Source organism: Dromaius novaehollandiae, chromosome 2 (assembly GCF_036370855.1).
Source record: "Dromaius novaehollandiae isolate bDroNov1 chromosome 2, bDroNov1.hap1, whole genome shotgun sequence".
Lineage (NCBI taxonomy): Eukaryota > Metazoa > Chordata > Aves > Casuariiformes > Dromaiidae > Dromaius > Dromaius novaehollandiae.
The window spans coordinates 26773415-26800235 of record NC_088099.1 but is presented as its reverse complement, the minus strand read 5'-3'; the positions used below and the strand labels follow the sequence as shown (position 1 = coordinate 26800235).

The 26821-nt window shown below is 43.0% G+C and overlaps 1 protein-coding gene across 4 annotated transcripts in view; it reads left to right on the top strand.

Annotated features, from left to right (window-relative positions):
• The first annotated feature begins 5419 nt into the window (after positions 1-5419).
• CDK6 (cyclin dependent kinase 6) overlaps positions 5420-26821 on the top strand; it is a 139678-nt gene continuing 118276 nt past the window's right edge. Inside the window, exons 1-2 of one of the 4 annotated variants that reach the window (XM_064506071.1) lie at positions 5420-5970; positions 7799-8290. In XM_064506071.1, the coding sequence (XP_064362141.1) occupies positions 8058-8290 (233 nt within the window). In that variant the 5' untranslated portion in view covers positions 5420-5970; positions 7799-8057. Of the gene's footprint in view, positions 5971-6444; positions 6708-7798; positions 8291-26821 lie in introns of those variants that run through there. The other 3 variants (XM_064506070.1, XM_064506069.1, XM_026098551.2) reach the window with 3 other exon arrangements.

Here is a 26821-nt window from a genome sequence, read left to right as displayed (position 1 = left end):
TGCACCTACCTAGCTGAAGCAGGTGTAAAAGCCTCTACAACAAATGGATAAAACTGAAGGGAGGAGGGAAGAATCTTGCCCATGCCAAATATTGCTAGGAAGAAGCGTGGCAGGGTACAGCGCCAGCAAGCAATGACGGCAACTTAGGGAAAACACTTGGAAGAGAATAAAACACGGCTCAGCTTTCTGCTGTGTCCCCACATCGCTGCCCGCTGCCAGCTGCAGGGTGGCCGATATTCCTGTCCCTGCGAGCCCCATCCCAGACTTCTAATCCCGCAGCCGAGGCAGCCCTGGGCTGGGAGCAGGGCGCCGGCGAGGGACCACAGATGGGAGATGGCTCCTCGGGAGCGCTGCCTCGTCCCGCCGGCCGCGGGGCCCTGTGGGTGCTGGCAGGCTGGCGGCCCGCAGGCCCTCTGGCGCGTGTCCCCGCTGGCCCGGCTGCCGGGGATTTGGCGAGCCCAGCAGCATCCCCGGCCGCACAGCCCGGCTGCCGGTCCTGCAGCTGAAGACGTGCCGCTGGCACCGTGCTGCCTGGGGAGCCCCGCGCTTCAGCTGGATCAGGGGTCCAGAAATCGGGATTTTTTTTTCCCTCTGTTTTTTTTTCACCGATCGGCAGTGTGATCTTCAGCAGATCTTGGCACTGCTCTAGACTTGCTTTCCCCGGCTCAGCGTGGGGACTGCAAGCCCTCTGGTGCGAAGGCTGTCTCCCGGTCCAACCCCTGCTCGGCATGCAGGGCGAGAGGCAACCACGCAAACACCAGCAACGAGCTCTTTTCTGCAAAGAATATATACATTTTGCCCTTGATTTTCCATTGCGTAATGAACCCAAAAGTCAACTTTCTAAAGCAAGCTGATGACGTGCTCTGGCTCGTAGCTGAGGAGCTGGTCAAGCAAAGGCGCTCGGTGGCCTCGGTCAGGTGCGTTCCTGGGAAGACGCGGACACCATCAGCGCAAAGACGCTTGCCCTCGCCGTAGGCATGCCCGGCACATGGCAAAGCTGTTGGCCACTCCTGCGACTAGTAATTACTAAAGCATACACAAACAGCTACGGGGAAATGTGTGTGTGCCTAATTGCCTGACATTGCGCTATGGTTCTTTGTACCATGAAACAATAGCCTCACAGTACAGTTTATTACTATAATATCAGAAAGATACAATTTGTAGAACATAAAACTCTCCGCTCTAAACAACGGCTCTGATTGAAAGAAAAATAAACTAAACAATCCTACTGTAATTGGCTTAGATACCTTAATCACTGCCAATTATACAGTGGTTGCATACATTTTACATGGATTAGACAGTATTTTCTCTCCCTCGAATTAGTTAAAGCATTATGTGAATCTTAATATATTATTTTCCTGTGAATATGGCTTAGATTTTTCTGTGTTCTGATTCAACTATTTAAGAAGGTACATGATCAAACTATTTTAATATTTCATATTGGAATGAATTCTTAATGTTGAAGTGTATTTAAAACACATTTCTTATTGTACCCATGCTTCATTAAAAGTAGCTTTAAAATATTTAGTATATATTTATACTGCATTTTCACACGTATTTAACACAGCCAGGGACAGGTGAAAATAATTATTTCCCAAGTTCAGTATGAGATGTGATCTCTGAAATATGTTTTTACGAATAATTACCTAAGAAATATTACTGCTAATTGTTTGTAAAACCTCTTTCTGCTTGCTAAAGGGAATTTCTAAATAGCTATATTTATGCTACCATAGTAAAACAAATTCTAGCTGTTACAGGTGCTAAATATTCTTGTTCTTAATTGACTTTTGTCTCTCCTATAAGAACAGTAGTTAGTCTCTCATCTATGTTTGTGTTTCCTTGAGGATAAATGCCTAGCAAAATCGGTTAAAAATCGTATCAACTAAAACTGAGGACGCAACTTAACAAGCAGAACCTGACAGCAAGAATAACACCATAATCAAAGTGAGTTCGTTTCCAAAAACTTCTCTGAAAATATGTAATTTGAAAAGCAAGTGTCACGCCGGTTTGTTGGACACTTCTTGTAAGATCAAACCGAGGAATCCCCAGCAGAAGCTTAGCTGTTCCCGAAACACAGATAAAACGCACAAAGCAAAACAATGCAGTGTGTCTCACCCTTTTTGAAAGTCTTAGTCTATTCATAACATTTCTTGGTATTGCCCACTACCAGCTTATTTTAATCAACTGCTGTACACTCATTCTGATAGTTGCTTGTTATCCATTTCCATACCACTGGCTTATTCATTATTTCCAGCAAAACATGAGAGACCTCATTTTATGAATATGGTTATTATACATCATACAATATGAATTTAATCTTCGTTTCAGTGTGGTTTAATTTCAAGTTTTATTTACTTCAAATAGCGCATTAGACTTTTCCTGTTTCAAATGTATTTCATTATACGCTGTTTTTCTTTTTCGGTGCTGTTTAATAAACACTAGAATTCAAAAATGCTAGAATTGAAAAAGATTGAAAAACATAATTTCACAAAGGTGATGGAAAACAGGAGAAGTGCCGATGTAGAAAGAGATTTCTTTTCTTCCTCTTCACATATGCATTCCCAAAGTTTTGTTTTTCCAGTACAATGAATATTTCTTATAAATTATTTAGAAAAAGCAACAAATGTTATTCTGACTTCATTTCATAGCAGTATTTATTGAACCTATTAGAACATTAATTTCTCAAGTTAGATGTAAATTTCTAAAAATGAATGAAGGCATTTTCAGTAATAAAGGAAATATAGGATATATTAATTTCTGTACAGAAAAACCTCCATTATTGATAGAAAATAAAATGTATGCTCACTTGTTCTGAATCAGAAATGTTAAATGTAGAATGTTGCTTTTATGAAAATGAAACATTAAACATTTGTAAAAGATTGTTACAAAAAGAAAAAAAATCCTGATTTAAAATATATTGTTTTGATGATGTATACCATTTTTAAAATGTATATTGTTTGAAACATCTTCTTGACTTTCAGCTTTAAAATAGAGGTAATAGATTTTACATTTTCAAAGAATCCACCCAATTCAGGTAAGTAATTTCATCCTTTACAACAAATTACTGGTAATACAATCCATTTCATTTGAATGTTTATATGAAATTGTGTTTTTAAATGTCTTCCTGAAAACACATAACTTTTAGAAAAAGAAAACTGGTTTAGGTCGTTTTAGAGGTTTGCATGGCTTCTTTGAACTCTGTACTTTGTGACACCAAGTAGTTAAATTGCCTGATCTTACTGGTGGAGAGAAGGAAAGAAAATAGCCTCATCACTCTCTGAAAAATTCCCTGAAAAATTCTTAATATCATACAAAGCCACATTAACTCTGTGGCACTTCTGTGTTGTACAGTCACTCAGTTTGATAGAATGAGCATTATAATCTCTCATGACTTCTGTTGACTTCACCTCACAGAAATGCAGATAACTCATTTCTAGCTGACAGGACCATTACATATATTCCCCAGAAAAATACCGGGAGAGCGTGGGATAAAAAGATGAGCTGATGAGGCACAGTGCTTATTAACAGAATGGTAAAACTTGAATGCAAGGGTAAATTTCAGGAGACTGCAGAATTCTCTCTGCCATGTCCATCCTGAACACCAGCTTGTACATTTACTTCTCCAAAAAACTCAGTGCACCCTCAGTCACTTCTCACAACTAGAGATCTGATAGAGCATGGCTGGAATTTAAAGATACCAGAGATCTTCAGGGGGAGACAGCAACCAAGGCTGTTGCTCGCCCTTCCTCAAAAGTGAACCTGAGGATGATTTGCTGGACCAAGCTTGTTACAGTTCCATAAATATTAGAAAGAAGAAAAAAGGAGGGGAAAAAAAGCATGATACATTTAAGAAAGTCATAAATATTACAAAACAAGGAAACAGAGCAAAGTAATTTGTGTACATATGAACCTTATAATGTGATGTGATTTTTCACATCTTTTAGAAGAAGATTGGATCTGTGTATTTCAATCTTTGCTACTTTCATATTTAAAGGTTTGTATTTGTATTCTTGCTAAATCATGTACTTCAGCAAGTCGTTGAGGAATTTCTGTGATTTTAAATAAAAGATATTGCAAGCATAAATTAAGCTCTTGCAAGATATGTGTGGTCTTCTGCAAACATTCACACAACACTGGCCTTTCCCTTGAAGGGGTCGCTGGTATCAGCGCCCTTTTCTCTCCAGGGGAAATCAGAGGTCTCTGCTCTGCTCTCAGCTGGTTCCCCCCGACCCCCAGTGCTGCTTCTGCACCTCCCCAGAATAGGTAGGGCATGCAGAACTGCTGGAGCCATTTCTGAAGCCAGGACAGCAAATTTTATGGGATTTCATGTCAGCCGGGTAGAGCTGTGAATTCAGATAAAGATTTTATGTGCTTCTTTCTGACTTGGACTCTTTCAGTTCGTACAGTATCAGATCTATTGTCTGTGCTGCTCTGAGCCACACAGCATCTGAGGGAGGGTCTTCAGCACAGACCTTTCGAGCTATAAAGCCACTGAGTTAAATTACATTTCCCACTGTAAGAGGGGGAAACTCCCTCCCAGTTAGACCCCGGTGAGACCGGCTGTGGTGGCTCTGCCACTACTTGCTGTAGCCACCCGGGAGGGCCAGGAGAGCGTTTGCTGGAAGGTGCCAGCTGGGCAGAGTGGGAATCAGGCACTCCAGATGTGGGTGTAGATCTGTTGGCATCTGTTTCGTGATTTTTTCCTGTGGCGAATTTCACTATTTGTCGGAACTGGCACTGTACAAAATGTTCAGCGCGTCGGCGGCCCCGCTCCCTGCGCGCTGCCCCCCTCCCGGGACACAGCCCCCCGGCGCCGGGCCTCCCCAGCTGCAAGCCCTTCGGGGCAAGGGCTTCGCACGGGGTTTTTTGTCTTCGGCAAAGAAGTTTCTTGCTGCTTCCCGAAAGCATTCATGGGTGCTTACTTCCTGCCAGAGCTCTGCGCTCTCTCTGAATGAAAAGCAGCAAAAGCCAGAAGAATCGGCGTTTATCGGGAAAAAGAAAAATATGTTTATTTCCCGGGGGGAGGAAAAAAAAAAAAAAAAAAAAAAAAGGAAGAGGTTATTTCCCAGCGCCTTGCGCACCGACGCAGCGGCCGGGACCGAGCCGGCCCCTCGGTGCTGCCGCAGCCGGCGGACCACGCGGCCGCGCAGCGCCGGGCCGGGCCGGGCCCCCGCGCCCCCCCGCGCCCCCCCCCCCGCGCCCCCCGGGGCGCCTCGGCCCGCGCCGTGCCTGGCCGCTGCGCTCGCCGCGACCCTTGCGGTATGCGGCTGCCTTTGGCAGAGGCACATGAAGGATTTCATTGAGTGTGAAGACAGAGAGCAGAGACAGAAAGCAGAAGGAGGCGGCTGCAGCCTTTGTAGTCGGGGAGGAATGCGGAAATGTTGAAGCACTATGTCAAACTTTTTTGAAACGGGGTCAAGTCACATTCAGCCAGCGTGGGAAAGCAAGGGAAAAAAAAAGTTGGGGGGGGGGGGAAAGAGGCGAGCTGCTGCTGCTCCCAGCCTGAGCAGAGGCCGCGAGCGAGCGGCGCAGAGCGAGCGCAGCCGGCGAGCGCCGAGCCGAGCGGCGGCGCCGGGGCCGGTGCCCGACGCGCGGCGGCAGGCGGCGGCCGGCGGGCGCGGCGGGGCCGCTGGCGCGGGGCTCCCGGCCGCGGATTTTACTCCGTTTTTTCCCTTTTCCGCGGGCGGCGCGGGGGCGGGCGGCAGCCGCCTGCTGCGGGAAGGTGCAGCCGGCGGCGGCGGGAGGATGCGAGCCGAGGGCGGCCGAGCCGCGGAGCAGCTACCTGTGTGGCCCGGGGGGCCGCTGCTGGGACCTGCTGGAGACGTCGCCATGTGAAGGGGCAGACCCCGGCCGGCTCCACACCCCGCCTCGCTCAATGGGAGGTTTGTTTTAGGGAGGACTCACCCCCTCCCTCCCCCCCGGGGCTGAAGATTATTTGGGGATTTGGTGGCGGCGGAGGCAGCACACCAGGTAACGCGGGAGCGCCCATGTGCTCCGCGCACCCGCCCGCCGGCGCGGCCCACACACCGCCCGCCGCCGGGCCGGGGGCGCAGCGGCGGCCGCGGGGGGCCGCTGCCCCGCGGCGCCGCGCCGGGCCGGCGTGGGGCGCCCCACGACCCCGCGTGGGCGGCCGCGGGGGGGGGAAGGGGGGGCCGTGCCCTCGCGGGGAGCCCCGGGGGTCCCTCCGCGCCAGTGCGCGCAGCAGGCGCGGGGGCACCGCGGGTCCCTGCGCGGCGCCCGGCTCCCCTCCGCCGCGAGGGCGCCGCGGGGGCGGCCGCGGCCCCCCGCGCCCCGGCCGCGCGCGCGGTAACTTTCCACTGGGCGCCGGGGCCGCGCCGGGCCCGGCCCACCGCCCCCGCGGCCGCGCACACGCACACGCACACGCACACGCACACGCGCGGCGCCGCCGCCGCCGGGGGGCGCCCCACGGCCCGGCGCGGCGCCGCCCGCCCCGCGCCACGCGCCCCCGCGGCGGCCGTGCGGACAGCGGCGGCCCCGGCGCGTCCGCGGCGCAGGTGCCCGCGCGGGGCGGCTCGGCGGTGCCCGCTGGCCGGGGCAGCCCCGGCGGGGCGGCCGGAGGGCGGCGAGGCGAGGCGCGGCGAGGCGGCGCCGCGCTGCAGCTGGAGGTGCAGCTGGGGAGATCTGCTGAGCGTCGGGCGCGGGAGCTTTTCTGCGCGTTGCGCCTCCTCTCTGCATCGCCGGCTGAGGTGTGAGGTCAACGTGCCTGTACAGATGCTTCTGGCTGTACGCAGGGGCGCTCGCTGGGGGGTCCCCGGCGCAAGACCTGCGGGACTTCTACCCCGGCGTGGTAAAATGCAGCATAGGAGCGGGCTGCAGTCGCAGTACCAGTATATTAGAAGGGGAGGGGGAGGATCGATGTGGGGCTGTGGTGAGGGGAGAGGGCTTGCCCGCAGTTCTGCAGAAGGTGGCGATGAAACTGGGTGCAGAAGCAAGCTCTTTTGATCTCCGGTCTCATGCACGGCACAGCAGACCATGCTGCTCCTGGAGACCGGCTTTCATCGTGTGCCCAATCACATAGTGTTCGGCAAGGGACTGCCAATCGCGCATCCAGTGATAGCAGTCGCCGCGGCCAAAACGCTTGCGTGATCATAACTTTGCTGAAGTGTGCGTTTCGGAAAATACCTCAGCACAAAATGCTCAGTAGTATATTATTATTTTTGTTATACATATATGTGTGCATTTCTCCTCCCCACAGGCTCTTTGAGGCAGAAGCTTGTCTCTTGCAATGTGTTTGAGCAGTGTCTAGCACACTGGAGAGTAGATCAAGGCTGAGACTTCTAAGTGCTATAAATAAGTAGCAGCAAAATAGTGTGGAATATGTTTCAAGGACTCCACCATGCAACACTGAAGAAAACTTTGAGTCCTGCAGTCCTGACATACGTTCCTGGACGTAACTTCCTACCACACATGCAGAGTTAGCTCTGTTGTCCATGTCTCAGGGGATATTGAGCCCATTGCTCAGTAAAATCCTGAAGAGTGCAGGTGTGTGTTGTAGCCATCTGTGCAGACCCTGGTAGCTGTGTAGTGTGGTATCAGTCATGCCAAGATGTTGATACATTGTCACCCTCGTGGTTCATGTCCTGCTGTTTCTTTGCACCATTTTTGCGTTGTGGGTAGCTAACTTCTATATTGGCTTAGTTTTCTCAGTTTTAAACCATGCAAAGTAGTGAGGTGAACTGAAAGCCTGGGGGCTGCATGTGCTGCTGCAGGAGGAGGAAGGCAGGAGGGGAGAGAACCCCGGGCCTGACTCGCTCTTCTTGCTTGCTTTGTCCTTCAGATCTCCTTGGCTTTGCGCAGACGATGCTCCCCAAGACTGCATGGTAGTTCCTGGTGGCTGAGGCAGGAGGCACATCGAGGCCTGTACAGAGGAAGGACGGGAGCCGGAGGGCAAGGACTTCCTACTGCTCCTCGAGCAGAGGTACCAACTGTGTGGCGTATCTGCAACACGAGCAAAATACTCGTTTTCGGAAAGCAGGCGAGAGCGGGAGGCACGCCTGAGGCACTCCAGGAGCAGGAGGAAGAGCGGCGGCGCCAGCATGGATAAGGACAGCACCAACCTGGCTGACGGGCAGTACGAATGCGTGGCTGAGATCGGTGAGGGAGCCTACGGGAAGGTGTTCAAGGCCCGAGACTTGAAGAACGGAGGCCGCTTTGTGGCGCTGAAGCGGGTGCGGGTGCAGACCAGCGAGGAGGGGATGCCGCTGTCCACCATCCGTGAGGTGGCGGTGCTGAGGCACCTGGAGACCTTTGAGCACCCCAACGTGGTCAGGTGAGGAACGGGGCCGGCGTCCTGCTCAGCAGGGCCCTACCTTTGGTAGGTACGTGGGAGTTTGGGTGCCTACATGGACCGGCCACCAGGCTGGGCTTGTGGATGAAGCGAGCAGTAGGCTGGAGCATGGTTTGAGGCTTCACAGGCAGCGGTGCTGCCTGCCAGGCCTCGCCTCGCCCCTGCGCACCGCGCACAGACCCCATCTCCGGAGGCGCAGGTGTGTGGCTGAAGTGCCGGAGCGCGTGGGCAAGGAGCCGTGGAGGAGCTCTCTCCTCAGGCGTAACACAGTGGGAAAAAGCATCGGCTCCTGTTGTCCCACGTACTAGTTCTGCCACCTGCGGCTGCTTCTTAGCAGCTCTGTCCATCACCAAAATGGCAATGCTTGTGACAGCACTGGGGGCACGTGCGTGCCACCTTTTCAGGTGACTTTGCAGATGTGTGTAGATTATTGTGTTACACAGAAGTGATAGCTGAAGAATTTATGCTTTGGGGAAGATCTTGCTGTTTCACTGTTACCAATTTCACCAAGTGCGGGTGGCTGTGCTGCCAAAAGTTAAAAAGTACAAAATGCAGGCCTTGCTTTCAAAACGGTGGCAGTGGCACAGGAGTAAACCCTGAATAAATGACCCGTGTTCCTGAGCAGTTGCTATCAATGGTAATGCTGGCCCTGCCATAAGCTTTTACGTTTTTATGTAACTAGAAAAGTCGAGCATGTCGTCTCTGGCTTACTTAAATGGTTTACTGAACTTTTCAGGTTGCAATGAAGGAAACACAAAATATGGAGGGATTTTTTTCCAAGAGCTTTTTTCCCCTGGAACATGGTAGGGAGGCTTTTCCTGCTGTATAATTTATTTACTTCTGGCCTTGTGCTTCAGATTTACTGCATGGTCACACCTTAGATTGACCAAAAGTTTTGGAAGATGATTTTGGTATAGATTTCACTCGCAACCTCTAGCATCCTATGAGCATCTTTCCTATTGGTATGAACTTGAACAACTAAGCTTCAGTTTGCAGATACCCAGGTACACAGTGGTTTGAAACTGGTCTGCATCTGGGTGATGATGCAGTATTAAGAAGAATATTTCCTGTTATTTATACTATTGCATGGCACACCTTACATAGCAAAAGGAAAATATTTCATTCTTTACTAATACCAAGCCTCTTTCAGGCCTGGAGAAACAGAGACATCCTGATGGCAGAAGTGATTTTCAGACTGGCTTGTAGCTGTATCCTCATTTTTGTTTTAAGGTCTGAGATGAGGGTTTTTATAAGAGCTGCAAGAGGAAAGGCAAGACAGGGAATATTTAAAATGCGAAAGCGAATAGCTAGAGATAAATTCATTTTCTTTTATTTCAAGGCAGTGTAATAGAACACTCTCATTTTTTCCAAAACTGAATGAGCAAAGAGTGTGTATTCTGAAATATGGAATGAGTTGGTAGAAAGTCATAGGTCTCTGCAATGAGCAATAGGATGCAGACTGCAGCTCACCCTTTTCCACTGCTAATCAAACAAATCCTCTGTTTGATTAATAACCTTTATTTTGACTGGCACCTAGCAGTGCCAAAGGCTTAGTCAATAAATTTCAAAAGTGGGCATCTTAGCATGAGCAACACACCGTGTTTGGGCACTGAATCAAGTGACTTGGTTTACAGAGGAGCGCGCACAACTTTTTTTCTTGGCAGTAGAGATAATTGAGAGTTCTTAAAGTCACTGAAATTCAGGCCACTAATTTCCAAGAGTAAATATGGATTTAGGTATCCAGGTTTAGACATTTACGTATTTGAAAATTGTAATCCTTGTTTAGGAATAATTAAATATTACAGTATTTATGATTTTTTTTGTCAGTTAGATCTTTCCAGATGAAGTCAAAGAATTTTTTTGAACATCTTTCTAATCTTAAATTCAGCAAATTCATGGAAAATAAAATTTATGAAATACTTATGCAGATGCAGGCTTGTTCTGCTTGGGCTTGGGTACATAATATTACATAGTATTACATAAATATATTGCAGTTGAAAATATTTTTATGAGTTTGAATGAAAATTCATTATCTGCAAGCAGCAAGTATTGAAAATGTAGTTTCAGTATAGAAATCTGTGACACTGTGTTCCAGGTCCTAATAGTGTCATTGTGAAGCCTGGAGCATGTGCTGCAAGCAGCATTTTGGACACAAGGGGTTGGGTTGTTACGCATCAGGATGTTTGGGACCTTGGCTGCACACCTTTTCCAAAAATGGACAAGGGAGTAAAAGAAGCAATTTAAAACATCATCTCTTCCAAAATGGAAGGACTGTTATTTAAAAGCCCATCTCTATTAAGCACATTTGTAATCTGTAGAGCAGGTGAAGTTACAACGAGCATTTTGGAATGTTTGAAATCATTTCTTTGTAATGAAAAGTCACTTGAAAATATTTAAGTGCCTCAGTTCTGTTACAAAATATGGTAGAAGAGTTTGCAATTTATTAAGATTAGGGGACTATTTTTGAACTATGTGAATATACTCAGAAAAGGACATGCTGTAAATGAAGAGCTGCAGTTTGATGCGGCTGACCTAGCTGTACTCAATTACTGAACATATTTTGCTTACAAAAAAGGTTCATTGTGCCTGCATTTGGGAAACTGCTATCATGGCAAGGTTAGTAAATAAAAGTGCTGGCACATGCGTTGTCTAAATACTATATTAAAAGGTACATCCCTTTCAGAGCACTTGAGTGAAAGCACAAATATATGAAATCAGATTTTTTGTGAAAAAAAAGTCTGGCTTTTTTCAGAATATTACAAGCAACTGGCTTGGGACAGATAAGTGAGAAATGCAAATATAATGTAGAATCTATTAACTTTGAGTAATGATATGTGTGATCCACCGGTTCAGTGCAAACCGATAGTCACCCTGTGAGTCAAAATTTATGCAAACTTCAAATAATTGAGGCACATATGATATGTGCTGCTGGGCAATCTTGGCTGTGATACTGTGGCATCAGTTGACAGCAACAGCAGTAATCACAGGCCGCATCTTGGTGTGGTAGAATGGTACAATTGGGCTTTTCCAGAGAATATAGTGAGGAGCTCAGCAATCCAGGGCTTTTCCATCCCCAAGAAGTGGTGTTGAACATGAGGAGTAGTTTGGTGAGAAAAAGACCCAACACTTGCGAGGTAGAGATGTAGCAACATGGTTTGTTGGTGACGGAGCCATGATGCAGGACCAGGATGGTCAGAGTGGGCTTAGATTCACTTCCTATGAGATCCTGAGAAACTCTTAGTGCCAAAACTGCTTTCTAGTGCTTGTCATTGGGGTTGGAAAAGAATTTTCTTCCTGAAGTACAAGTGTCTGAATAGCCTAGAATAAATTAAAACAAAATATTTATCATATTTTTTCATGCTCCTCCTTGCTAGTTATTAGAGCTTTGGGCATCTATCGAAGTCTGTCATTTCCATAGTAATGCAATGAGCTGATGCATTTATCATAGCACAGTTACTTTCCAACAATAGATAGTGAAGTTAGTTAAGACTTAACAAAAAGAGATGCTAGGTTAGAAGGGAAAAAGCCTGTTTTTCAGCAGAAGAGTGATGGTAGTGAAAGTCTCTGAACATTGACTCTAAAGGGAGTAAGGGCTGGTGGACTGCTCCGGAATTTCATAAAACTATCAAAAACAACATACAGAAACACATGAGGAAAGTATAATTGGTTTGTACTTAAAATATTCTCCTGTTCACATTTGCTCTTTTTTAAAGTTGCCTCAGTCAGGACACCTTAGTCAATTTTACTTACCTTCACAAAACAAAACAAAACAAAAAATAGCTAGTCTTCAAGAACAAATATTACTATGAATTGTTCTAAAATGAAGTATGCTATGGGTTATGAAATGTCCTGTGTAACTGGGAGGATGATTGAGGTGCTTCTCTAGCTCATCTTTCAGATAATGAGATGAAAAGCTTTGTTAAAACTTTACTCTGTAGAGTAGTTAAATCTGGCAAAAATTGGTCCAGCACTTATGTAATTTAGTGCTGTTCTCTTTGGGAAGAAATGAAATATATGTAGACAAAGGACAGACTTTGCCAGGAATAAATGACATATTAGATTCAGGAAATTCCTGTGTGTAAAACTGGGAGTATTCCCTGCTGTAATATATCTGTAAAAATTCTTCGTGTGATTTTAATGTTAAATTCAGCACTATATTGTGTCCATTTTATATCTCTCCTGATGGTAATCAGATGAATAATTTTCCTCTAATGTTAATCGCCCATCAGACTCTGAATTTGCACTCTAGGAAGGCAGTATAGAAGAAGGAATACTGTAATTCTTGCAGTGTTTGTTTTCCAATATATATATATACATTGAACAGCTCTACTAATGTTGAACCTTAAGCAAATAGAGCAAAGCTGCAAAGCTCTATATTTTCGCTTCCTGGCACTTTTTTTTTTTTTTTTTTTTTTTTTTGATGTCTAACTTTTTTAGTATTCCTGTGGGTTAGTAGGTCTTATATTTTAAAACAACCAGGATTGTGTTAGAATATAATCTATTAGAATATAATCTGACCTGCGATATTATTTCAAAGATAAGCGTTAGAAGTCTTGCCATTCAACAGCATGATAATTACCATATAATAAGGAATTCAAAATCATAGTTCTGTCCTTATTCTTAACTTGCAGAATAGGTAGCCCAGATAAATGATTTCTGTTCAACATAATGATCTACCTAGCTGGAAGCATAACTTTATTCCTCAATCTGTTTGATATAGGAAGAAGCCTGGAGGAAACCCAGTAATTATGTGTATTTATTTTCACAATTCTGCAGTGTTCAACTTTGTTACTTTGTATCTGATGAAATAGAAATGCTACTGTGAACTGCACGCTGCAGTACAGCTATATGTTGTTTTTTCCCTACTTTTGCAGTCCAGTGATCCTCACCTCTTACCTTTTGCTTTGCACGTGGGGGTTTCACGGAGTGCACCCACTGATTCCCTTGGCGGGGAAACCTGCGTGTGGCGGACAGAGGCCGGAGCGTACTTGACTCCCGTCCCGCTGTGCGCAGACATAAAGACCAGCGCTCGACTCTGCTCCAGGCCCCAGAAGTATATCAAGGCCTGGTGCTGCAAACTGCATATGCTAAGATGGAGGCATCTTTTTCATAAGTGTCTTAAAATTCCCCATCTAGCCTGATACAGAGAGCATTCAGAATATATATGTAATAACTCATCAGTGCATAGCGAAATGCTTCTGCAAAGCCATTTGAAGTTGTAGTTGTTTTGCTTATTCTGCTTGTCACACGCAAATCATATGGGAACATGCAATGGGAGAAGAACTTCAAAATGCAGTAGCTGGTTTTGTTTCTCTTCCAAGCATGTGGTAACACTGGTATTGTCTGAAGGATGATCTTCTCAAACGACTGAGGTGTTACAACCCTTAAAGTGAAACATTTCTATTTTAGGGGGCGTTTGTCTCCAGTGAATTCTGCTTCCTTCCTTACTTCCTTTTTCTGCCAAGCTAATGTTAAACTTTTAGTGTATGACATCATTCCTACAGATCAGCAGTGCGCAATGCAATTTATTTTTGCATAGCACCACTTATATGGCATGTGACAAGCGCCTGGAGAGAACGAGCTGGATACCTTTACGTTGTTAGGGGCAGGGATTATCATGCGCGCAGAAAGAGTAAAATAAGCTGCAGAGATGGAGTAAGGCAGAAGATCAGGAACTCGAAACTTAAAAACTGCCGGGGTTAAAGGAATTATTGTGGCAGATTAGTCTCAATTAAGATAGAAGAGGTGGATGAATAATGGGAAGGAAAAACTGAGTGAGCTTCAGAGTCAGTTTTAATCTAACACAAACAGGATGGTCTTCAAGGCAAGACTTAAAGACGGGAAATGCCTTGGCGGAGAGGGGAATTTCCAGGCTCGGGAGCAGCGCGAGAGCACGGGAGATGCTCCCTTGCTCCGAAGCGTGCCGGGGAGGAGGACCCTGCGGACCCGCTGGGGAGGGAGACAGGGCTCCCCTGGAGAGATGGTGTCTCCAGCGGCGAGAGGGCCAGGGGAAACGATGTGGCCGATACTGGATGGGTTTTGACGGTAGGTAGGATTTGGAGAAGTTTGTTGAGTTGCCAGAGGATGTTGTGAAATGACTGCACGTGAATGCTGTCCTGTAATCACCTGTTTGCAACCCTATGGTGCAGAGAAAAAGCATGTGCATGGAAAATAAGTGATGTTCTTCCGGTCCATGTGGGTTGTTTATTAGTAATGGATGCGATGATTTAGTTTGAGTACATGATCCACCAGAAACAGGACAAGATAAGACTATCTTGGGAAGGAAAGGTTGAATATGGAGTAGTGTTTTAAGCCCTAGAAAATTCATTTTCTGGAGTGAATACAAGCTTTCTTCAAAAGGCATTATATCTTACGCTGAATCTAAGCTTTCTATAAAAAACAGGTTTCCAGTCTTTGTGTGAGTAAATGTTAGTCATTTTAGATCGTGTGCAGCGCTCCCTTCCTCCTGCAAGTCCATGGATGGCTCTGCCTGTGCTGTTCTTGCAAGACGTAGTCCCCCTGCGTACCTGCCGGAATAAAAAGCAGCCCGTTTGGCCACGGTCAGTGCTGGTGACAGCCTGCTGCTGCCCGGCGAAGTCCTGAGAGCAGGTAGGCATCCAGGGGTTAGTGGTGTGGGGCGCAGGATTCAAAGCTGAGCTGTGGAAAGAGCAGGACAGCAGATGCTCCGTCCCAGCAAGCAGCGGCAGGGGTAGGTTGACAGGACTTTCCAGGCTGCTTCGTGGTACCTTGATGCCTGCTGAGGTGTGGAGCAGAGCAGGGAGAAGGAAAGAGAGAACAGTCCTTCCCAGGTGTTTGAAGGAAAGTAGGCTGTGGGCTGTCACTTGGCTATGTACTAAATGAGTCACTCAGGTACCATCAGTGGGATTCAAGTAGTTGTTTGAAGTTTGTCATGTAGGTTAGTGCATTATCGAATAGGAATGGATATGGTGTTAAGTATGTGCTGAACTTTAAAGTTCTTTTCTGAATAGGGCTCAGGGGCAAAACAGTGATTGGGACAACACACATAAGAATATGAATCACAGATATTATTTCTTATTCTTAAATTGCATTAACTGGAGCATTAGTTCTAGAGAAATTTTCTCTTAAAAGTTCAAACAAATCATGTGGAATAAATAATATAATTATCTTGATAGAGCAGAAAGGCTGTGTACAGTAACATGAAGAGTGGTTGTTACGTGTGTCTATCTTTGAGTTACTTAGTAGTTCTTACTTGACTTAATTCTGTTTTGAAGTTTTAAAATTATTTTATAAAGTTTCATAACCCTAAATAAAATGCAAGTTGCTATTCATACCAAAAATTTGTGGCTGTATGTAGAGCATTTGATTTTTACTCTGTGCATGAAATCTAACTGGTTTCCAGTTTTGCTGAAGAAGTGGATTCTTAATAATCTAACAAATGGTCATAAGATAACTGTGCTGTTATATACATACACGTATAACTAAGCTCTTTTTTTATTCATAAGAGAGGAAATTTTCCCCCATATCAATTCTTCATATGAATATTTTTCTTATATTCTCTAAAGTACTTTAAATTAGAAGGGCATGATTATTTATGAGCTATACTTTTAAACTAAAGAAACATTTCCCATTAATAGATAAACTGATGTAGAATTTTCCAAGGAGAGTAGAGTAGTATACTTTAACCTTTTCCAGTTCGAGAGGTTTTTGATTAGAAGATCATCAAATAGTGGAAATGTGACTGTTGACTGCCATGATGTCTCAAAATACATCACTATACTTCATCCAAATTATTGTATTTATTGGCCTATTTACTTGTTTACCTGTATCCTTAGAACATTTGTCCCATCCTTAAAAAAGGTGCACAAAGAAATAGTCTTCTAAACAAGCATTTAAAATTATGCCTTAAATATTTATAAAGCCCAGTTGTGTTTTCTCTAGGCAAAATGAATACCATATTATATGAGTAACAAGAAACTATTCCATCTGACGCTTCAGATGTACTTTTAATACTTTAGAAGAAGAGGGGTCTCTACCCTGAGAAGCATCCCACATAATTGTAGGACCAGGTGATGATTTCAGCTACCGAAATGAAGGCTGTACTGGAATGTGCCAATTTGCTGCTATCAGTAGAGTTGCTTTGGGATGGATTTCCCTTGAGATATCTTGAAATCAATTTACAAACTTAGTACAAAGTTCCATATTGTTTTAAAAGCATTCATGCTAGCACTGATTAGATATCACTCTCATTTATCGTAAACAGGTAATTGATCTTTTCTTAGTAAAAGAAAATAAAACAGAATTCAAATATGAATTCATCTTTGCAGGAATTTCCCATATTCAGTGATTAAAAACCCCGTTCTAATGCAGATGAATCATACCAAGCTTAAATGAAACTTACTGAGTTTGGACTTTTGCAACATTAGTCAGTGCAGAATGTTACATGTTTTGACAGAGATACAGAAAGGAAGTGAGAAATAGAATGGAAAAGTCTGTGCGAGTTTTTTTCTTTCGTATGTGCAGTTTTGGCTAGTCTTGTAATATCTGTCTGAAGTGTGGTCACTGCGATGGATGCCTCAAGGTGTCTGTTGCTGTTTAACACCTTCAGGGAATTCCTTTCTCCCTGGAATCGATTAATTATAAACTGGAAATTTCAGTACTTTGTTCGCTGTTGCTGAAGTGAGCATATTTCTAGGAGCTTTCTGTGAGTGTAATTCCTCACTGCGCTGATGCTTTTGTCTGTGCTCGTCTGCGGAGCCGGCGCTGTACTGTAAGGACAGAATTCTATCACTATTTTTTTCACATTTGATGTGGTATTTTGCATACAGCTGCAGAGTAGACAGTTACCTTTGAAAGGAACATTTGGCTCGTTCAATTTGATTAGCGCAAACCACCTCAATCATTTCTGAACTAAGACCATTTTCATTTTAACTTGGCAGGAGGAGCTGGGAGTGTACTGACTGCACTTAGATACATGGGGGAGTACTAGTTTGGATACGCATCTAACTGAAACAAAACAAGCTGGGGGGACTTTGTGCACTCTGCCCCTTCCCCACAAAAAGGGAGGGCTGCGAAACTCTTGATTATCACAGTTAACTTTCACTTACTGTGGCAAGGAATCGTAATCAGTCACTGTGAATGTTCCTGCAAGAAGCTGGAAAAACTTAGCAGGATAGAAATGCATCATCATACATTTTGAAAAGCATGTGCGATGTTAAAAACAGATATAGGATATGAAAGTCTTCTATTTACAGCAAACTTAAATCCCCCTAGCAACAGCATTCTGAGTAAAGATGCAACATAAAAATATAAATGTGCTGGATTTCTCTTAGGTACAGTGTATCAATATTACAATTCTGTCCCTTTTAGTAACTCCTATACAATTCCCCCCCATTCTGCCATTCCTCTAGCTTTCATTTTTTCCCCTTTGCCCATCATGTAGATAGAAATATATTACCAAAGTATTGTATATTGCTTATTAAAGATTAAGAATCTTAAGATTTACAGTGTTATCTATTATCTTTGCTTTTCAGTTGTCCTCACTGGCGACCAGATCTTTTTCATAGAAAAGACCTTGTGACTATCTAGAATATCATTGCGTCTTCTAATAAAAATTTAATGAATTGACAAATGCAAACCCTTCAAAGATTAGACCTGTATGACATTCCTCAGAAAAGAGGACTATGACCTTTAAGCTGTCTGACTTTGCATTAGTAGATCATTGTATTTAAAATACTTTAGTCAAAAGATTACAGTTGAAGGAAAATCTTTAGGCTATTCTTGCGCTATGTTCTGAAAAATAATAAACATCATAAACTGTTCATCTATGTGAGCAGCCTAACATACATTACTAATGGGGGAACTGCACTCACATCTTCCAGCTAATTCAAGAATACAGTTGTAAACTTAAGGCTTGAGCTTCTGCTGACGAAGTTAAAGTGCATAGAGTTACAGTGACTTATGCCCACTCTGGCTGTCCAAATCATAAATTCCTAATGTTAAGATGAAAAAATATTTATTAGAGCAAGCAGTCTGTGCAGAGCTGTTCTCTCAAGTACACATGTTTGAGAATCTTCCATGCAGATTTTAGATTCACAACTACTGAATTTATGAAACTGTTCTGTGGTATATAAATAGTTCTCTCATCAGGAGGTTTTTCATTGATAAGAACTCAAAGTTTCTCCTTATCAATTTTGCTGCTCCCTTTTATCTTCCCTTTTAGCACCACAAACAACTCTTCTCTACCTTAATATTGCACTCTCAAATATTTTATGCATATCTCCGAATTGTCACCTATAAGTTGTAATTTATACAGTGCTGTACTTCACCCAGAACTCCATCCTACATCACAGATACAGTCGTTTAAGTGCTATATACATCTCACTACTTAAAGAAGAAATGCTTCTATATCTACAATTAGGGACTTTTTGATTGCTGTACTGCATTACAAAAAAATGTATGTCTGATTTGTTGCTCGTTAGTACAGCACAAGAACCTTTATTGTTGATTTCCAGGTTTCTTACTGACAGTGAAAGTCAATGACCTGCATTATTTTTCTCAACTAGGAAGCGAGTTACAAGGTGGATCTCATTTGATAATTTTTTCTAACCTCATGCTTTGTTTAGATTTGTGACCTTTACAACACTGAGACTGATCATCATCTGCAATTTTAATTAGTGCGTTGTTTACCCTTAGATAACCCTCTAGATTGTTAATGGAGATAGGCCTGCCACTGGTATTTGAGGTTTTCTCTTAAACATCTCCAATTTGTTTTCCTAATGCTCATCTCTGCTTTTTTTAGAGGCTGAGCAATCAGTTTTGATAAAAGCAGTGATACCTATATCCAGGCAGGTTTGGATCAATGACTATGGTTAGAAAATTGGAATTAAATGTTCCATTAAACTTCTAACATTTGCTATTTTCAAAATGGCCCAGACAAGTTAGTACTTCTGCAGGACGGATCACCTGTATCTTTTCATTCCACTGGGTCCTGTTCATCACATTGCCTTTATGTTCGTAACTTCACTAGAAAAAGAAAGAAGAGAGAGAGTTACCTGGTGTTACTTACTATTGCGCTGCTTATCATGTTGTCTTTATTCTCAAGAAAGCTAGATCTTTTTAATTACTTTTTATTTTATTAGGTCCAATTAAAACATCTATTTGGGATGTTAGTTATACAAAAGCAAATCTCTGTCCAGTTGAGAAATACAAGCAGAATTGAAGGAGAGACAATAGGAGACCACAGCAGTACAAAACCAAGAATAGTTGCAAAAAAGAGTTAGGTAAACCATTTGACTAAAAATGAGAGGTATTTGTGGCTGTAGATGAAACCCAGATAGGTGAATAACACTGATGAGGGAGTGTTTTTAGAAGATGTTTTAAATACGTTGGACAGTCCCAGATTAATGGGATATCGTTAGTTTTCAGTGAGCTGAGGCTGAGTGGTCAAGACCATTCTGCAGAAACAAAGCTTAAGTCACAAAGAGCAAATAGACATGTAAGATTGTTCTGCCATCCTCTGGGTCAGCAAACGAATATTGAGCCTTAATTCTGGAAGAAGTTGGAAAGTCAACCCAATTTTCCAAAACCGTAGTAAAGGACAATTTCAGCCACTTTTAATAAAGAAGTGGACAAACAGGACACCGTTTAAGGAACAGAGTTATAGATCCCTTCAGTGAAGGAGCTATTCTTAAAGTACAAGGAAGTGAGATCATTCTCTGCATAGTCTGAAGTAACTTGCAGCAGTTGGTTTAAGAAATTTTTACAGTCAAGCCACAATGTAATAGTGGCCACAAGACAATTATATTTGATATCTTTGGAAAAGGGATGCTTCCAAAACTTGGTAATGACAATAGGCTTTAGAAAAGAGAGATTAAGAAAGAGGAGGTAGTTAAAAAATCAAGAGGGAGGATACTAAAATGCTTAGATTTAGCATGGTAGCTACTTAAATAGAGATTTGTAGCAGGACATTTTGTCGCTTCAGACATATATCCTTCCTTGGTGTGATACTCTGTCCTAGCTAGCGTTTTGGATCTATAGCTTCTTTCTGGGTGCCAGAAACAGGATGGCTTAAGCATATTTGTACCTTTTTTGGTGCCCCAGAGGAGGGTTCAAAGGGAGGCACCAGACTTTCTCCATCACTCTCTCTGCTCCACTCTGTCACCGTGGAGGCACAGAAGATACACCTACCCATGCATAAAAAAATGAAACAGGAATGCAAGATAAGAATCGTGAGCGGTCATCTAACTTTAGCCATCAGAATATTAAGTGTATACTCCAACCTACTGATGATTTAGTTTTTTCTATAGTGAATGGAGAGAGAGAATGTGCTTTCTGCTGGCGATTCATCCCAACCACCCTCAGTACCTGCGCTGGAAGGGAGTTGGTTGCCCTCTGGAAATGCCTTGTCGGGATGACTAATACAGAGTGGACTCCCAACTAATGTTAGATGCGATTAATGCCAGTCGGTTTGGTTCAAAAGTTTAAAGGTGGATAATGGAAACACTAGTAGGGAATTTGTACAGCAAATAAGAAAAGTTGCAAAAGCAAATAGGAAATTATTTGGGGTAGGAGAACAAGAAGCTAGTATTGAAATCAAAGGGCGCTTAGACTATCAGAAATCAGAGGAGATTATCAAATAACAAATGGGTATTACAGGGGACCTTATTTTTTTTTACCTAAGCCTATAGTATAGGGATTGTTGATAAGGGTTTTAGAAGACACTTTTTTTTATAAGGTAGCAAAAACGTACTCCTCCTAATAGCAGATTGTGGGTTTCTGTGAAATGTACTGACTTCAAACACTCAATCTGCTTCTAGTTTGCGCTTGGCACTAAAGTACTAAAGGGAACAGGATGTAGCTGGAATGGGTAGTCACATCCTGGTTACCTCGTACCCAGCCTTGAACTCCAGCACACAGAAGCCATTTCAGTCAAAACTGGTTAATCTTTTCCAAGTGGAAGAATAGTTGAAGATGTGCATCAGAGAAAGCCACTTGTTCAGGCTGCCAGTGCTTTAAGGCATCTGTCAAAGTCCTCTCAAATGCTGAGTCTCTTTCCTATTTTTCTCGTTTTCCTTCACCCTGCTGTACTGATCTGGTACAACATTTGCCACTGAGTGGGCTGATTATCTCATTATTAATGACAGTCTGATGCTACTGCACACAGTTTTCCTTCATAATTGCCTCAAATACATTTAGAGCAAATTACTTAATGATACAATTGCAAGTAATTGGAAAAAATCTGGTATCTAACTTATATTCCCCTCTGAATTATCAAAGACCTGAAGTCTTTGATGATTGGTAGTGGTAATATACCTTTAGCTTTTGGAATAATGTTTTGGCATTTCAGGTTCATTTTTTTTCAATCATCTCAAGACATGTTAGCTCATATTACTAGGTAATAGCCTGCAAAATTAAAATCAATCTATTCTCTTAGCAGATTTTCCTACTGTTGTTTCCAGATTAAAATGTTTTATGTCACGTGTCTGTTGGAACCAGTTCTTTCGTAGCTTGAACTACAAAGCTTGAAAACAGCTTTTTTATCCTGGAACTGCTAGCAGAATATAACTCTAGTAAAGTAAATAAGTTGCTTTACTAAGTTGTTTGCATATGTATGATTGCATATGGATGTGTATGTGGAAGACAAAAGCCATGAAAATCTCAAAATTTTGCTGCATTTATTCCAGGAAGTTCAGAATTATTATGTTGTAACACAGATGAGGATTGTTATACGTGTAGAACTGCAGTTAGTTTAAAATCTGAGCCTTAAGAATGTCTGAATGGATTTCTTACTGAAATTTAAAAGACAAAATTGAAAGGGAGTGAGGGCAAGCCAGAAAAAAATCATCCCCAAAGCTAATTGTTTATAAAAGTTACATGACATTGAAGATTGGAGCTTGGAACTAGAATGCCATCTCATTCCTAAGTATAATAAAATAGTAAATTTTATTAAATGTATTCTGGAAAAAGTAAATAAAAATTGTAAAGCCTGATGTGAGTGGCAAAGAGCCCAGGCAATATCCAAAAGAGTAAACATATAATGGCTTAACCTAACTGGGGCACAGTCCATTCCAGCAGGAAACTGAACAGGGGATGTCAAATTTAAAAGTAGCAGAACTAATTTTTGAAACAGATTACTTTTTTTTTCCTCCTGTGTGCAGTAGAAATATAATTTTTAAAGGCTTGGGGGAATATTTTGGTGATGGAATCATGGTGTCTCCATTGGATGTTTACCCTTTTTATTAAATTTTTCAAATCTTGAAAATAGATTCAACATATAGCTGCCAGCTGCAACGTTATAAAAACAAGAAATGCATGCATGAAAAGCAGCTTAGGAAGAACACCTGAAATTGTGACATTTATTCATGGAAAGTCACTTCAATTCTGTGATAACTCAGAAAGCTGCTGAATGGACCTTTATAAAAATATTAACCAAGTCACTTCTAAGTGGAGACAGCTGGGGTCTATTTGATATCCTGTATAAAATGGTAGGGGTCAGCTTCCTGGAATAACTTAGGAGTTTGATTTCATGCATATCTTACTACTGCAGGGACCTGGGGTGATGGTGAGACTCTTAAGCTAAAATGTGGCTTCAGGTAAAAGCGCGGTGGCCGTAGCTTTCGTTTGAGCTTTTGCGTTTGGTGCAGGACGGTAGGAAGCAATGCCTTTGAGCTCCGTGGTGTCTGGGGGAGAAGATGCTCTGTGGAGCCTCAGACGTGTCTGTTGGGCGGGTGCTCACTTCTGCAGGCAGCTGGTTTCAGTATGTTCTCCCGATCCTCTATTCTTATGATTTAGGCATTAGAAAATAGGAAGTCTAGTGATTTGCAAGTATACTGAAGGCCCTAAATACCTAAGTTGTTTTTTAATTTGGGACATTGGTTCCTAAATCAATTACTCTCCCTTGATGGTTTTATGATGTCCTTTTTCCCCTTACAATTAATGCAGCCGTATCTTTACTGTCCAAGAGCAGACATTTCCTTAATGTATTCTCTGTATCCATTTGGTTTAACTACTCGACTCCTTGAGTTTAGAATTTTATTTCATTTTCTAACTCCTGCTATTCCATCATACTTTTGCCATATGGGCGAAACTGTATTCACCTTTGTAGGCCGGTTCCAGCGGCAAAAGTTCATAGACAGAAAAAAGTATCAATATATTCCACTAACTGACAATCCAAAGACAGCTTTATATTACAAGCCTGCGGTGACAGAGAATGAATTGTCTGCTCGCTGTGGAGGAGGAATGATCTTTCTATATACCAGAGTGGTGGGAATGACTGAGGAAGTCAAGTACCTTCGTTGATACATTGATAACTTAAATACTTGAGGCTGAGGAGTTAAACCTACAGAATTCCTTAAAATGTTTGTAAATAGTGAGAGGAAAACAGGCTGGAAGAAGAAGGCTAGAGGGATAGAGGAGAAGAAGAGAGAGATGTGGAAATGAAGTAAAAGAAAAAGAAAAGGAGAAAGAAACCTGGCATGAAAATGCAATGGAGTTTTCAGCAGCAGATAAGTTCTTTATATAAAATTACCTGTTACAATTTTATCAGAAAATTTGTACATAAATAATGATGTCCAGTATGGTTAGAAATAAGGTGGAAATTTGCCCTTTCCTTGACTGCTTATTTAAATGGAAGAATGGAGGCTTTCAAGGAGAGTCGAGAGGCAGATGGGAACACATAATTAAAGAGAGGTAGAGCAAGAAGCCCTAAAATGAAGATGGGGTAATTTTTTATGTTAGGTAGAAAAGAGATGGAAATTGAAGAAATGTAGTGTGTCCCTGGAATAGACATGCAGACAAAGGTCAAAAGAGGTTTTTGTAGACTGTGCTGATTCTGTGTAGCCTTGCATGGCCTGTAACATTGCCAGTTGTGTCAGCTATAAAAACATTGGGAACCCTGGCTGGAGACCATAGCGATGGCATGGCCTGAGCAAGGAGGTGAATAGGATGATTGCAGGGTTTTGGGATGGGTTACAGAAAATAATGGGGAGGAGGAGTTCCTCCGTCAGCCCTCCTGGTCTCTCAGTATCTCCTTATTGTCTCTTGACTTATTGTTGGAATAAAACTAATCATATAAACAAGAACAAAAAGGCCACACAGGGTTAGAATAAAATCCATGTAGCCCAGGATTTTTCCAAACTGGAAAAGAACAGATAGCTTAGGGAGTGAAGTAAGAACAGGACAGAGCTCGAGTGATAATTTCTAGCAAATTGAGACTTTACAGTTTTGACACTGACTTGCTCTGTGATCTTAAGTGATCTGTGTCCTCTCCTTTGCAAGGCCATGCAGCGCCTGCACGGGGACGTGGGCCAGCCCGGCCTCGCTCCCCAGAGGTTGCCCACTGGTGCCGAGAGCCAGCTGGAAGCTGCGTAGCCGCGTTAGCACTGCTGAGCCTCAGCCGTGGCACTGCCTGGCCTCAGCTCCTCGTGGCTCCGGCTCAGCTGACACTGGCTGCGCGGATGGGGCAGAGCACACTTTTCTTTGCTTGCAAAGATTGCATATATACACCTTGTTTTCATTTGCCTATACGTAAAATTGTTTTAGCACTCCAGGAACTAGACCTTGTTTTGCGAGGTTTGTTTATTCAGTTTACTTCAGAAATGTGAAAGACATGTTGTTGCAAATCAGCCAAAATACAGTTTTGTCATTTATTTACATCTGACATGTGCCATCATTTACAAAATAATGAATTTATTCCAAAATCATCCTTGTATTAAAATGTAAATCCTAATCTCATGCTGCTAAAAGACGCCCCAAAAGAAATAGTTGCCTTTGCCCTGAAGTAATAAAACAGTCAAATAAAATTTATTGCCAGCTCAAAATGCTACTAACACCTCATTTTCATTGCCAAACTCTGCAAATAATCTTTAATTTGTTTTCTTTTACATATGTGTGCAAGAGAGTAAAGGAAATACTTAAAAAGCCGTACAGCCTGTACAATACTTAACTCAGCATGCATTAATCTTTAAATGACTGGCTCATAATATCATGCAAACTGAATGGAAAAAGAGGAAACATATTTATTAGACAACTACCTGAGGAACTGGAGGATGAAAGCACCTGAGAATAGATACTTTTAGGATTTTTTGCGTGTGCTGGGAATTAATTTAAAACAAGGCAGAAATGACAGGACGATCGAAGAGCTTGCATGGCCGTGTGTGCATAGCTGTGGCTGTGCAGGGCAGAATGCAAACCTTTCTACAGAAAAAAACAGCCATGAAGCTCCATTTTTAAGAATTTCTAAAATGCAGTGTCTTAACTTCTGACAAAATGTGTAAGGAATTTGCATGGTAATGGAAATGAGGATCACTTTTTATGTATTGAGTGTTTAAGAGCAATTGCCTTCTGGCTAAATTTATTAAGCCAGAAAAATCTTGTAACTTTCTACTGAAGATTTATTAGCCCCATTTGTTTCTTTTCTGTACAACATGAATATTAAACTGAATGCTGCGAGTTTGTCACAGGTAAAACTACCCTTCAAATTAAAGAAAATTCTGGACCTGAACCAAGGCCAGTTAAATACATGTACTAGTTGCATGAGGCTTAGGTTAAGTTTCTTGTGTGCAGAGATTTTTAGGATTGATCAGGGCCTGCGGGGTTGAGTGAATAGGTCAGAGGTGTTTTCAGTGTCTTTTTTTTTGACACCTCTCATTTTCTTTAAGTTCCTCATGGGAAGAAATATTATTAAGTCTCTTCAAAAATCAACTGAACATAGCCTGGAATCCCACCGACTAAATTACTTAACTATAGTCTCTCTGGGAGAGAGTCATCTCTCCTAAGTTCAACTAAAATCAAGTGTCTGGTCTCAGTCAATCATCTAGGCATCCTCTATTGCCAACAGGGAGAGGAAGCGCCTCCATGGAGTTATTCCACCTACCTTCTTCTTTCCCTAGAGTATACCGGAGGCCTGCATGATCAGCTCAGACTAACCACCAACCTTCTGAGCAGCTGAGTTACCTGACTACCCTTCTTTTGTGGTAGCTGAGGAGAGAGCCCAACACTCCCTGGACTTCACTAGGCTGTTAATTTTTAATGGATAGCACTTGAACCATCTGATGATGGACAGCCAAAGAAAGCCACATTCAGTGGAGTTGTCAGGTTTTTTGCAAGCCTTAACTGTGCCCTCTGCACATGTAACCGTAACTTTATATTCCCGTAGTTGTGATGCTTTGGTTTTAGAATAAATATCCGCTCACTGTGATTTTCTTTTTTTTTTCCGTTAGGTTACTGACATAAGAATATATAACTCTCTGCTACTCCAGGCCTCTTTAAGAATACACAAAGAGGAACACAATGTTTAGGTGCATAAATGTGGCTACCTTCCAAAACCAGATCCTGTTTGTCTTTCTTACTCGTGTGAGCAATTGCCATTGTCTTTGGATTTTCGGAAATAACTGCATGGTGTCACTGACTTATGGGCAGATGGGGAAATGATTCCCAGCACATTCAGTGGAGGTGACAGACGCAGGACAGTGCCACTGAAGGCCAGCTCTGGTCATGGTGCCCACTTCAGTTCGTGCTGAAGGGAGTGGAGGG